Source organism: Pyrgilauda ruficollis, unplaced genomic scaffold, assembly GCF_017590135.1.
Source record: "Pyrgilauda ruficollis isolate IOZ18807 unplaced genomic scaffold, ASM1759013v1 scaffold5, whole genome shotgun sequence".
Lineage (NCBI taxonomy): Eukaryota > Metazoa > Chordata > Aves > Passeriformes > Passeridae > Pyrgilauda > Pyrgilauda ruficollis.
In genome coordinates, this window is record NW_024526599.1 from 3,553,060 (window position 1) to 3,567,908 (window position 14,849).

A 14,849-nucleotide genomic window follows, 5' to 3' on the forward strand; every position below is an offset into this window, starting at 1 on the left:
GAACAAGTCATTGTGAATTGAGCATTTGCTGCCAGAACAGCAGAAAGGCTTTAATGCAGCAGGAATTTCCCTTTTAAAACACAGAGAATTCTTTGTCAAATTGAAAAGGTTTAATCAATTACCAGCAAGTTTTCTGTTTACTTTTGCTGTGTTGGAGGTCAAAGGGACACTGTAATCACAGTTCATTCGCAAAGCAATTAACACAGATGCACGAACCTATGCAAATACTTGGTTAAAAAAGGTTTGAGAAGAACCCGTGTTCTTCAACAACCAATACAGCAGCAGTGTGGAAAAGTCTATTATGGACATATGATCTGCCATGATTCCTGTGAGGAAAGGCTGAGAGAACTGGAACACTTCAGCCTGGAGAAGAGAAAGCTTTGGGGTGACTTAATTGTGGACTTCTAGTACCTGAAGGGAGCCTACAAGAAAGATGGTGAGAGACCTCTTACAAGAGAGTGTAGGCATAGGACAAGGGGAAGTGGATTCAAACTGAAAGAGGGTAGGTTTAAGCTGGATGTTAAGAAGAAATTCTTTACTGTGAAACTGGAACAGGTTGTCCAGAGAAGCTGTGGATGCCCCATGCATGGAGGTATTTAAGGACAGGTTGGATGGAGCTCTGAGCAGCCTGGTTTAATTAAAGGTGCCTCCTGCCCACAGCAGGGGGGGGGTGGAACGAGATGGTCTTTAAGGCCCCTTCCAACCCAGGACAATGTATGATAGACACAGATAGAAAAAGGAATCAAAAATAGCAATGAGAGCAGCCTTGACATGCATGCTGCTAAAAGATGCAAATACCGTAAAAAATTACAGACTGTGCTCCACTTCCAAAAGCTCTAAATATGAGCATTCCTAAAACCCCACCATTCAATACTAAATACTGAAAATCAAGTTAATATATCCTCCTCATCCTTAATCCAGTAATACCTTTAAGTTCTGATGCACCTAATTGCAAAGCATTGCTGTAGCTGAAGATTATCCCCAGTCAGATAGATCCTAAGAAATCCCTTAAGCCTCCTTCTTCCAGAGGGATGAAGCAAGACCTGAAGGTAACAGCATATGGAAAATGCATGAGAAATAGCAGCCTAACAGAGATAGTATAAAACAGGGCAACACCCAGAAAAATACAGCTCTTAATAGATCCATTTAAATGACATCCCCAGTGTTAGGTTTTTCAGTTATTGTGCATCACATGGCAGCTACAGCCCTGTTTGCACAGCCTGGAACTCAGGTACACAGCACGGAGCCCTGCGTAGCCAAGAGCCACCTTGAGGACAAAGCTGATAAAACAAAAGCTGATTTTCTTGCTGGGAAGAACAAACACATACCAAAATGATACTTTCTTATGAACAGCTCAACATGTTTATAGCACCACGTGTGTCTCCATGCACAACCTGGTAACATTCACTGGCTGCAGATGGCTTCAGTCACTGATGTTGTGTGTGAGGCACTAGGGGTGAGCTCAGAGACAGGGGCTGGCTGCATTTCACAGGATGTTCTCAGAGGGCTGCTTCGAATTCATCTCCACTTGTCTGCTATGACACATTGCCCTCTCCTCTGCCTAAAGCACAAGGTGATCCAGTGCTCAGAGAAATCAGTGGAACAGACATGAGGTCACAGACTTTTCTAATCTTCTACTATCCTCTGAAGATGCGTAGCCTGAAGAGCAGCTTGGGGCTTGTAACCCCCAAACTGTAGGTATCTCAAGTTGCCCACAAGTAAATGGCATATATCCTTTAACACTTCTGAGGAACATTGACTCCCTGTTGCCCTATCTTCAGCATCTGTACAACTGTACACATAACAGCCAAAAGTCAGATTAACCTGCTTAGCACAGCTAACATTAGTGTTAACACTGTAGGAATGTGTTTAAATTTGACACAGAGTAATTAAAGTAAATCATATGTATTTAAAGTACACTGTTCCAAAGGCACTCTCAAATCACTGCAGCGCTGTAGATAATTATGTATAGCACTCAGTGCACTGAAGAAAGATGATGAGGAAATGTTCTTGACAAAGTGAAGGGAGCTGGTATGCTCTGAACATAATCTGAAGAAAGAATATGGGTGTTTCATAGCACATAACCTATAAATTAAGCTGTCAATAAAAAGAGAGAGACAATAGGAGAAATAAAGGCAAAAGAAAAACAGCTATTCCTTTAAATGAACGTCAGCTGCTGAATCCCTTTCTATAAATCTAATTGTATATATTTTAAAATCCAATAATACTTTGTTTTAAGCATTATTTCCTAGATGACAAAATCAGCACAGAGGACCGTGTATTTCTTGATACCAATTTGACAGGCAAGTATATTATACTTTTCATGCTCACTGGTATGCCACAACAGTAAATTTATATTATAAAAGAATCAAAGCTCTGTAAAAACCAAGTTATATCTGTAGGATATTTTCATGAAACATTGTTTTGTAGCTAACAGCTCCTAAAAAGGGAAAAAACTGGTAGATGAGAAAGGGTTCAACCCAAAATGACAAACAAGGAAGAGGAAGGAAAGCATAGCATGTGAATCTGCAGCAAAATCTAACCTAAGTATTGATCTCTGCAATCAGTAGCAGGTTGTCTTTCAGATCACCGGTACTTTTATAGTTACACAAATGTCCTTGCTTGCCTAACAGCGAAGGTCTTAAAACAATTGACCTGATTTTTTTACTATTTTTTTTCACGGGCTAGGGGGATCCTGTTCAGTCTGTCTATTGGGTATCAATTAAAAAGAAAAAATCCAGAGAAATACAGTAAATAATAAATGATATTGTAACAGAAAATTACAGCATTAGCATAAGTAGAATAAGCAAATAGCAGCACAGCAGATTAACAACAATTACATCAACATGAAGTCTGGTAAAAAAACAGTTTTTAAAATGGTCTTACACAACAGAAAATCTGGAAAGGCAGAAGGCTCTTCTGATGCTGAACTTATACAGACAAAATAAACTCAGGTTACAGTGCTGAAAGATGTATGCATCTTACCCGTGAGTACAGCTTTTGCTGAAGGGTCTGCCAGATCCAGTGCAGATTTCCCATCGGTGTTCCGAATGTTTGGATCAGCTCCGTGCTGCAGCAGCACTGTGCAGGGAAAGCAGAAACAGTATCTTACCTCAGGTATACACAGGTTATTTACTGTTAAGTGTCTCCTCGGCATGATGAAGGCATAAACAAACATTGCACAATTTTCTTTACTTTTCCTTCTGTTTTTTCTCCCTCTCTCTCCTTTTTTTCTTTTTTTTTGGTCTTTTTTTTTTTTTTTTTGGTTTTTTTTTTTTTGTTGTTTTTTTTTTTTGGTTTTTTTTTTTTTGTTGTTTTTTTTTTTTGGTTTTTTTTTTTTGGGTTTTTTGTTTTTTTTTTGTTAAGCACTGCAGCAAAGGCTCTTCTCCGGACTAAGGCTAAGTTGGCAAGTTAAGATATAGTAAGACCACATGACTGCATGATAAACAAGAACCCTGACACTCTTGCAATGGTCGGGTTTGGGTTCCTCCTGACAGCTAGCTGGTACGCTGTGCATTCACTGACTCACACTGGGAAGTCTGCTGTGGAACCTGCTTCTGCCTTTACTACCAGTACTGCTGCTTGTTACCACTCCTGTTCTTTTCCAGCTGAATATTCCAAGTTACCCCGCCTCTGTAAGTCAGCAATACTCCAGCCTTTCAGTGGCTCATCACCCACATAGGAAACCTTAACCGTGGCATATCAGCTCACCTTCAAGAAGTGTTACAAATAGGGTGAGATTTGTAACCTGGTACCCTGCAGACTGCATGCTCAGAGGTTGTTATACTCACTGGTATTTCTTTTCCCTATTAAGCCTATAAACACATGAAAGTTCAAGTACATAAAAACACTTAGAATACAATATACAACCATAAGACTAGGAAGGCGTTGATACAGTAAACTATCAACTAGAAAAGTTGATTTAAAAAAATCCCAGTATTTCACCTGTGAACCCTTTTGATCAGAAACAACATAATGCAATACAGATCACCACCAAGACATTTTGTACAGAACTGGAAAACAAAGCCCACGGGAACAGAGGCGTAATAAAAAGGCCCCAAATGTCATGCAAAATAAGCACAACATATTACAAATTCAGAGCAACACACTTATTTTGAACAAGCGTGAATAACAGAACAGTATACAGAAACTCAGGTCAAGGCGATGAGTAATAAAAAACAGCTGACATTTATAGTTGCTCATGTAACAACATTTGTTGAGATACAGCTGGACTGAAGAAGTCAAGACAAAGAAATAGTTGCAAACAGTTTTTGTAACTAAGGGTACAAAATACTTCACACACAGAAGTCTCCAGAAGAAACATAATCCAATTCAGGACAAAACTAATCACTGATACTGCGTATATACATATATATAAACACACACATATATATTTTAAAAAAAATGAACCAGGAAACATTTCGGGGGGGGGGGGGGGGGGGGGGGGGGGGGGGGGGGGAGGAGAGAAAAAAACCAGCTAGCACGTGCTCACTGAATCTTGTCAGGATCTAGCACCTACGTTTCTGAAGAGACCATCTGTGCCATACATGCTACCACCCACTGAGAGATCTTACTCAGGGACAGGTTTGAGACTGAGCCAGCCTCTCAAGCCACTCAGGCACATTCCAGTAGGAACAGGCAAACAAGACCTTTTGCAGATTTTTTTAAACATGAGAGGCAGTATAAGAACTGAGTATGGAGAGACAGATTCTGTATGTCCCATCTCTCCTCCCTTGGACCCTGTTAGTGACTCTATACCTGGGAAGAGGGAAGCCATTTGTCCCAAGAGGCTCCAGCGTAGGAGTAGTAGCCTGAAAGACATTACCAGCAACTAATTGTCTATCAAGAGAAAGCAGGCAGTACAAAATACCAAAACACAGCACTGACCAGACCAGAAGGCAACAAAGGATTCACATGGCAAAAAGCCTCAGACAAAGAGCTAGGGGAGAAAACTGAAAAAGAAGATGTGGCAGGGGAAAAGATAATAACCCAGAAAAAAAGTCCATGAAGAAAGACCAAGAGAGAGGAATGATTGGGATCTGACCCCTTCGGAGGTTTGGATTAGCATGTAATGCCAAATTGAGGCAGGTTAGGGCAAGAAAGGCAACTTTAGAAAATGCCAGGTAACAGATGTAGAACTCTCAAAGGCATATACAACTGCCTGAGCTCAGTGTAAAAACAGAAACATATTTTCAAGTCTCTTGATTCTTCCATTCTATGCAAACCAATCCAGAGTGCTTCCCTGCTACTTCTGCTGGCACACACAGATGACGACACACACTACTGCTTCCAGCTTCTCTCCTGGTAAAATGACAAAGGATTATGCAGTGTATCTAACCTGTTCAGTCATGCTAATGAACCATGAAGAATTTGGCCAAGGCTTACAACATAAAATTTCTGTGTCCAGTTTTTAGGCTTTTTAAAACTTAGGCAAATACATTAAAAATTTACTAACTGAGCTTAAGCTGGTTGTCTGCAAACTCCAGAACTATTGACTGCCTGTGGAACACAAATTTAAAATGGCCAAATGAGGTTCAGAAAAATAACCTATCAGAATTCAATTGCTGTAACCATAAGACTCATCCTTCTTGTCTCTGCAATCATTCATCCCACTCATCTTCCAGCTTCTCCAACAGCCAGGGGTATGGTCCTGCAGATACTGACTTTTTTCAGTCCTAGAAACACATCTATACCATGGAATTAAGGCAATGGCATCTTGGAAAAAGAAACCAATTATATAAATAAAGACTGCACTAGAATGCATATGAACAAAGAAAGCAAATGGGTCACAAAGGCCATCTTATTATTATATTTCCTCTATTGACTGTTTTCTTCTAACATCTCCACACCTTTAAGGTAAATAATCTCACAAAAAGATATCCCAGTGAGCAATGTTGTCATCAACAGGAATTAACTAATTAATTAAGAGAAATCCAGCATTTGGTCTTTAGTCTACCAGTATAACACAGCTGTACTTCAGTACCTGACAAACCCCAGCTACCTTCTAATTGAATGTTCTCCTGCATGTTCAAAACCTTTAACACTTTAGCCCAAGACAAAGTCTCTTCTAACAACAGGGCATTTGAGATCTAGACACATTGTGTCTCTCTAGATTTCCTTTTTAATACACCAGGGATGTGTAAAAATTTCAAGATAGATCTCCTCTGTGGGGAAAAAAACCCAATTCCCTCTATAAAGAAACACAACAGAACAAGCCATTCTTGATAATTGTAGCTATTTTGGATTTCAAACATTGCACACCAGTTTTAGAGGGCGGTTTCTGAGTAGCCTGAAAAGGGAATGTGGAAATAAGTTTCTATCAAGAAACTTCTGTTCCAGTTCTGGAAGGAACAAAATTATTCCTTGATTTGTAAGGATGTTCTGCACAAAAATGAACTCCTGAAACTTTGTTAAATAGCATACTTGGATCTGCTGGTTTATTTCCTCTGGACAATGGGGACATTGGGATGTATTATTTTTCTGTACTGGAGGCAGTGCCCCTAATAACCTAGGAATACCATTAACAGACTATCCCTGCCTTTTCTACAGACCATATTGTACAAACAGTATAAAGAAGGTCTTTTTACTGAATCTTCATATTGCATATAGATGTCAAAACCCTGTAACATTAACTATAGTACAAACATAGACTGGTCTGGAATTGCATTTTTTACCCTCACTGCTACAATACTTCAGGTTCTGATTTTCACTTACTATCTGAAGTACCTTATTTAATTACACTGCTATTATATCAGATCAGTACTAGAGAAAAGAAAGGCCATAAGTCTTACTATATTTTTTAAAAAGATACTGCATTGCATAGAGCATATACAATTACTAATTATTTCACATTACTGTCAACTCACTACAGCAGGATGACTCCTAAAATGACACACTTGGCCCACACCTCCTGGCATAGGTATATTGAACTGTGAAGTTAACCAGCACAACCTCACTTGGCTGGCAAGAACAAACATTTTTACTTTTGTTCGTTTCAACCCTTACATTTTCACCAACAAGGTATGGCAAAAACTTCCCTGGTAGCTATCAACAAGCAACAAGTGTTGTTTTTACTGGGGTGGGGGGAAGGAAGTTTGTCTACACAGAAACCATCACCCAGGTACTTAGTCCTTTCTGCTTCTTACTCCCACAGTTGAAAGTGCACCAAATGAAAACACTTTTAACTGAAAGACATAAATACAGTGGAAATAGAATAGGGATAAAAATACATTTGTTTGTTCATATTAGCACAAAGATCAGTATTGTTCAGATATGACTTCTCTAGGCTCAAAACCTACAGCTTCCTGACTAACCCTACAGGAATGCTGATGGAAAAGTTCACATTTGGTTTCAAATCAGATGCATGCAAATACAAAAAAAAAGGTACATCCAAATTTTTGACTGTTGAGTGAAAAATGCAAGAACTACAGGCAGACCTCCCAGAAGTATCTGTACTGCAAGCTGCTTTTAATTATATTTCAAGAGTTGCTCACAGCTCTACCATTGCCTACTCACTCCCCAGCAGTTTTTTATCACTGTCCTACTGCCTTGCGCTTGGCATCCCTTCCAGCTACCCCAGCTTTACTATATATTCATTCTTCCCCCTTTTCAAATTCTGAAGATGATCTCCAAAGGTTCTTTTCAAACTATATTACTTGGGCTTTATCTACTTACTCCCAAGGAATCAAGGCACAGAGGATACAGCCTAAGAAAAAGATCTCTTTTTGATTTACAACACAGGCACTATCTTCCACTTCTCTAAGTGACACCTCTAGAGCTGGTCAGTCTCTCACTAACTTTTAGGTCCAAGGAACACACACACCTCTCAGTCTAAGTCTCATGTAGGATGTTTCCAAGCTAACAAGCAACATAACATGCTTATTTACCTCCACATTCTGAAAACATCTAGACAACATACTGGAATCCAAAGTATCAACTTTTCTCAAGCCATTGATAAAGGCATCTTCTCCCCCAACTACCAGTACATGTAAATCAAACTACCAGTGCATGTCAATCAAACCACTAAAGTTATGAAGCTTTTCTCATGTTACAAGAACACCAGTTTCTTGCCTAGGTATTATACTTCCGTGATTTAGAGCCAATAATTCCATTTTGGCAAGCTACCAGATACATAAGCCTTTCTGCTAAATAACTGTATATAACAAAAAATGTAGCACCCTACTCTTAGCTTTATAAAACTGAATACATAAGATATGGCTAATAACATCAACCACCACTGTATCACAGATTAACTTCCACCTCTGTAAGCAAACCAGGCTTGTCTGTATCATGAAGAAACAAGGTGTAGTACTCATCAGACACTGGAACTGCAAGGAAAAAACATGAGACACAGCATCACTACAGAGGCTACACAGAGCTCCAAGGATTTAAGTATCTCTGCTGGACCTGATGACATCCACAGCCTCAAACACCACTGCCAGCTCAGTCAAGAGGAGTTGGAAAAAAAGGAGAGACAGCTCTTGACTGCCCGTCTACAGTGAATGCCATAAAAAATGAATGAAGAGAAGATTAAGGAGCAGAAAGGCTAAGCACACCAAGGCACATAGTTCAGAGTCAGGATAGGATAGAGGCAATAACCAGACATATCTGGAAACACTGCAGGTAGATCATTGGCAAGAAGACATGATAACCTGGTGGCAGATCAGGGACAGGAGTGTCCAGAAGGCTTTTGAATATCTCCAGAGAATGAAACTTTCACAACCTCTCTGGGCAACCTGTTTCACCTAGACCACACTGGCAGAATTGCCACACCTAGCCCTGTGCTGCCCACCCCACTTTGGGGGGCTGTGGCTGCAAACATTTGGTCAGGCAACAAGGCAGATCAGAGAAGCAATCTCTTGCCCAATTCTCATGCAACAACATGACATGCTGTGGTTGGCACCAACAAGGACAGCATAGGGACACATGCCGGTGACTAGAGTTGAAAAGAGTAATTTTGTGTTTCTAGTTTAGAGTACATCTAACGTTACCAGCCAAAGTCCTGCTGGGTCAGTGTGATCTGCTTAGCGCTTCCCATCATTTTGCCTTCTCTACTTCCCTTGTTCAGGGCATTCCAGTTTCCCATTATCCCAGACATGGGTTTGTTCCCAATGAACCAACATGTTGGTTTTGTTCTTTGTTGGGGCTAGACAGAGCAAGAGACAAATACACCGACTACAGTAGTATGAAGCAGAAGCTTACAAAAGCAATGTTAGGCTCCACTATGTTGAAACCAAAAATTTTAAAGGGAATTAGGTGGTCTTCCCAATAGCCTAGACAGAAACAAGAGTTCTGACAGCAGGACGGGGCAGCAGACAAGTAGCCAAGAAAAAGTGATAAAGTTCTGAGGAACAGAGAAAAGTCAGGGACTGCTGATATATTAGGAACTGGGAGGGAAACACCTGTGAAATGCCTCAAAGGAATTATGACATGGTCCTCCAAGAAGGTGGTAAGGTCAGTGACACAGCTAAACTGTCTCCATATCAATACACACAGCTGGGGCAGCAAACAGGAGGCGCTGGAAGCCACTTGGCAGCTAGGAAGCTACAATCTAACCTCTATCACTGAAACATCATGCAAAGGACCACACGACTGGAATGCTGCAATAGACAACTGGAAAATTTTCAGAAGTCACAAGCAAGAAGGAAAAGCAAGCAGGTGGTTGCCCTCCAAGAAAAACAACAACAACAAAAAAGCATTGACTCTAGAGAGCTGCCTTGGAAAAACAGCAATTAAAAAGTTGATAGCTTATGGGTAAAAATTAGGGGCTAAGCCAACAAAGGAAACCTCACGGCTGGTGTTTATTACAGTCTACCTCATCAAAGGAAGCTTGTTGATAACGAGTCCCTCCTTCAGCTACAGTAGGTGCATATTTGCAGGCTCTGAACCTGCTGGGGGACTCCAATCACCCCGATATCTGCTGGAAAAGCAGCACAGTAAACTGCAAGCAGTCCAGCAGACCCTTGCAGGCCAGGTGAAGAATGGAGTAAGGACTCCAAGTTTTCAGAGCACACTTTCAGTTGCTGACTGAATTAATAGATGGGATCCCCCAGGAGCTGCCCTCAAGGACAGTGGAGCCGAACAGAACTGGCAGCCCTTTAAGGACATTCTTCATAGAGCCCAGGAGCTCTCTCTCAATTACCACGTGTAAGAAAACAGGCAAGGGAAGCAGGAGGTAAACATGACTAACTAAGGACCTCCTGACCAAACTAAAGCGTAAAAAGGAAATGCACAGTTCTACAGGAACACTGGCTAGAAAAAGGAAGATTAAAGTAAACATACCCCCTCTTGATAAGTAAGACATGAGAACTAGCGAAAACCAATATGGAGAAGGCTGAGCTATTCAACAGATTTTCACTTCAGCTTTCAATATGAATCTCTCTTCCCACATCTCTCAGTTCCCTGAACTTCAGTGTTGGGACTGTAGACTACAGTTCTCTCCACTCTAAGTGAAGGTCAGGTTGAAGACTACTCGAAATATCTGAATGTACATCAGTCCATAGGACCCAGTGAGATTTAACCCAGGGTTCTGAAGGGATAGACTGATGTTGAAATGGCCAAGCAATCGCAATCATAGCTAAGAAGTCTTAGCAGTACGGCAAATCCCCAGACTGAAAAACGTCAGACGCATTTTGAAAAAAGGTGAAAAGGAAGACCCCAGGAACTACCAATCAAGCAGCCTCACTCCATATCCAGTAAAATCATGGAAGATTCCCCTGGTAGACACATAAAAACATGTGGAAGACAGGGAGCTGCTTAGAGACAGAAAGAGCAGATCATGCCTGACTCATTTGGTAGCCTCCCACAATGAAATGATTCCATCAGAAAAGCTACAGATGTCATCCAACTGAATCTCTTGCAAAGCTGGAACATCCAGAGAAGTTGTGGATACCCATCACTGAAAGTGTTCAAGGTCAAGTTCCCCAGGACTTTGAGCAACCTGATCTGGTGAACACTATCCCTACCCATGGCAGGGGATATGGCCTACATGATCTTTAAAGGTCCCTTGCAACCCAAACCATTCTATGATTGTAATCCTGCAGGCCAGTTCCTGGAGATCCACAGTTTTAAAATTTATACAGATGGATGGTGTTAAATGGTCATTTTCAAATAAAAGAAAGCTAGCTCTCATTTAGAAATGCTAATTGGACCAAATGTGATGCGATGTGGATAAACACAGCACCAGCTGCACGTTTCTGTTACCTTGTCATTAGATATATAATTGCAGCAACTGCTGAGGGCATCAGTATGTGAGACAAGACAACACACAGACAGCTCAGAATATGGCTCTCCTAGCAGAGGCATTTCTTGCTTTACAGCTAAAATGCCCATTTGGTCCAGCAGGGTCAGAGGACAGCCATATCAAGTACCTCCCTTTATTAACACAGATCTGATCTTTGAAATGCAGCTTCTCATGACTCCATATGCTGTGGAAACTGCACTAGTTCCTCCAGTAACAAGATGCAATACCAAATTGAGCAGAGGCCCAGTAAAAGATTAAGTGTTAACAACACTTAGAGATCAGGTTCCTTCAGTTTATTTGAGCAATTCACAGAAAGAGGCTTCAAGGCAGCAGTAAGAAAACAAAGAAGCATCGTGAACAAGATCTCCCAGTACCACCTTTTTGCTTGTTTGTTTTGAAGAGAAAAAAGATCTAGACCAAAAAAAAAAAAATTACACAGCATCACTTTGAAAAGGATCTTAACTGATTTTAACTCCTAATTTTTCAGAAAGACTCTTCTGTCAGACTCTTCTGTCTCAGCCAAACTCATTGTTTGCCCCAGAAGTGCTTTCAGACTTTGCTCAATGAAGTTTCAACCTCGTAGCACGACAACCTGACTTCCTGTCTCTATCTACATATCATAAACCTCACTTCCCAATGTACTGCAGGACTTCAATGCATTCTAGACTTAAGTTGGCACAAGATGTTCCAGAGATCAGATTTATCTAATCAAAGCAAGGTAAGGGGAAGGGATCTGAACCTAACAACCAAAACCACAAGTATCACTGCCACAACAAAAGCTCTTCGAGCAGGGGTAGAAGATACTTATTTTGATTGTCTTCGAGTCTTGCCCCATAAGTAAGTACATCCTGAGTTACACAATCCTGAGTAACATGCTCTAGGGAATCCTGCTTGAGTAGGGAAGTTGGACTGGATCACCTCCAATGGTCCTTACCAACCTTACTCATTCTGTGATTTTAACTATGATTCGTTCTCTGTATGTAGGAAGCACTACAAAATTGCTCCCTGGTATGCCGGTTCTGCCGACCTATGATTAAATATGCATAGAAAGAAAGAACATGCAGAAGGTTCCAGAGCCCGTAGGCAGCACAGCAGAGGCTCATAATATCCTTCTGCCCTCAGAGAAAGAGCCAGAGTAGATTGCTCAGCCTACATGAACATCAACTCAAAGCCTTGATCTTGCCTGGACTTAATGAACTAAACTAAATTTTTCTGATGTAACAGTTTTCAAGCTAAAATTTTCCATTCCAGCTAAGAGTGAGAACAAAAGTATATGCAGATTATGTAGAATGCAGTCTTCTAGAAAACCACCTCAAAACCTAAGTTCAATTGCAGTTTTTTTGTTTGTGTTTTTTTTACATCATGTAAGAGACAGTGCTGCCATTCCAAAACACTTCCCCCAGGAACACTATCTGCGCAAAAAGCTGTGTAGTGTAAAGGAAGTTTTGGGTGCTCCACAATGAACCTGTAAAATGCAAGCACTCTAGAAGCCTCAGCTAGAAAAAAAAAAAAAAAAAAAAGGAATAACAAAACTAAAAAACCTTTCATTGAGCTAACAAGCAATGAAAGACAGCAGTACACTAAGCATTTATTTAATCCTATTTATCTGCAGCCATGCACATGCACTCCTCTAACACTGAATCACAGTGAATCATGGAACAGTCGTGGTCAAAGGGACCTCTGTAGATTATCCTCCCTGCTGCAGCTGAGCCACCTAGACTCAGTTACCCAGGACTCTCTCCAAATGGCTTTTCAGTATTTCCAAGGAAGGAGATTCCACAACTTCTCTGGGCAACCAGTGATTACCTGTCCTGATGGCAAAAAGTGTTTCCTGGCATTCATAAGGAACCTCCCACATTTTGATCTGTGTCCGTTTCACAAAGGGGCTTAAAAACCACATCTCAGTGTGTTTGAGTAGTCATCTGGAACACGTATACTGTAAGTGTGCAAAATGCAATAGAAGACCCTTTCATCAAAAGAGGTCCAAAAAAAACCTAACAAAAACCTTTGAGCTCATTTGCAGATGGTATGGACTGAAGACTAGCGATGCGACAAGGAAATCACAACCCCTTTTCTTGCAGGCAGCAATTGTGCAAGTACTTAAGCTTCAAGCAATTGTTTTAATATACCATATTGAACAGCTAGCAATCTGAACTGCTGCCCTACTGTCTGAGCAATTTATGTTTTCACCTATATCCCAAGCTGAAAGCTGCTTTAAGGACAATTCTTCATTTCTTGGTCCCAATTTAACTTTTCTCTGAACAAATTCACCTTTCTACTTCAAGTTTTATTCAAATAAATGTCAGCTATAATCCTGACAACCCACTTGACAGATTAAGAGCCCTGCTTTCAGAGCCCTTGAAGCAGTCACTGAGGCAAATTAGGTCAACAGAGAACATCCTAGGAAGAAAAGGAATTGAAGAGAGTTAAGAGAAACCAAAGATGAATTCCAATCTCCTGCATAAGCTCACCATTTCTTCCCGATGAAGTCTGAGGGGGAAAAATGTCTTGGTGGAAGTCAAATTATAGACTGCATATGAAATTAGCTGTGTGGCTATCAGAAGGCACTATTTGCCAGTGAACCAAAATCTAACACCCGAGAACCAACATGAACAAAGGGATCTTAAAAGCTTATGGGAACCTGTCCTCGAGCTACCATTTTTACAAAATGGAAAAGCATCTGAAAAAACATTAACTGAAAGGCTTTAAACCCTAGCAGCAGCTCACATGCCCTCATTCAGTGAAATGAGCACAAGATGCAGAAAAAAACAACTACCAAACCCTAGAATAACTGTCACATTCCACAAGCACATTCCTCCTTTTCCAGAGGTGAATTTCAGTGCCTACCAGCTTTCAACAGTACACAAGTCCAACAGTACACAGATGGTGTCTTAGACACACACCCTATGGCACACACACAGATATTTTCATGTGATTAATATCTGAAACTTTTTAGATTAAACAAGCCCCAAAATGTAAAATAACTTTTGCATACTTCGCACAAACTTGAACCTTATGTCAATTTTGTAAACTCATCATTAGTCCACAACATAGCCATCAAATGTTTAAGAGATACAAGTAACATATGAAATCTTAGGAATAACAAGTTGTTCAATCCATGAAAATGTGGTTAAAGCTACAGGTTAGCCAGATGACACAAGTGTTCTCAAAAATTCTGTTTATGAAGTAAAATGAGGAAGCTAAGAATATACTAAGTTCAAGCAGACCTAGAGCTCGAGTAACAAATGATTACATGTATCAGAATTGTAAAATTTCCCCAGAAACTATCTTAGATCACATTATTAAGTAAAACAGTAAGACTGCTGTCAATTTTTCAAGTCTAGTGCTATATCCACTTTTTTCCTGCAGCCCTGGAACTGCTCACCAGCATGGCCTATTGATACAGAGCAGCGCAAGTCTTAGTGTATTTAGCATTAGGTTCTTGACAAGCAAACATTCTACAATGTAAAAATCTCAGTCTGTCAGGTGAGATATCATCAGTGCTACAGGTCTCACGCTAGGGAACGATGCATGTTACATCAGTCTGAGTGAGCTCTTTTCCGGGGTCACCCATGTCCTGTGCTATCCTTGTATCACCCCAAACAAG

The 14,849-nt window shown here is 40.6% G+C and overlaps 1 protein-coding gene across 1 annotated transcript in view; it reads right to left on the reverse strand.

The window, feature by feature from the left end:
- The window catches only part of TNKS (tankyrase), a 128,805-nt gene that overhangs the window by 97,736 nt on the left and 16,220 nt on the right, over window positions 1-14,849 (reverse strand). The window contains exon 3 of the mRNA XM_041480096.1: window positions 2,986-3,081. Coding sequence (XP_041336030.1) covers window positions 2,986-3,081 — 96 coding nt within the window. The remainder of the gene's footprint in view (window positions 1-2,985; window positions 3,082-14,849) is intronic.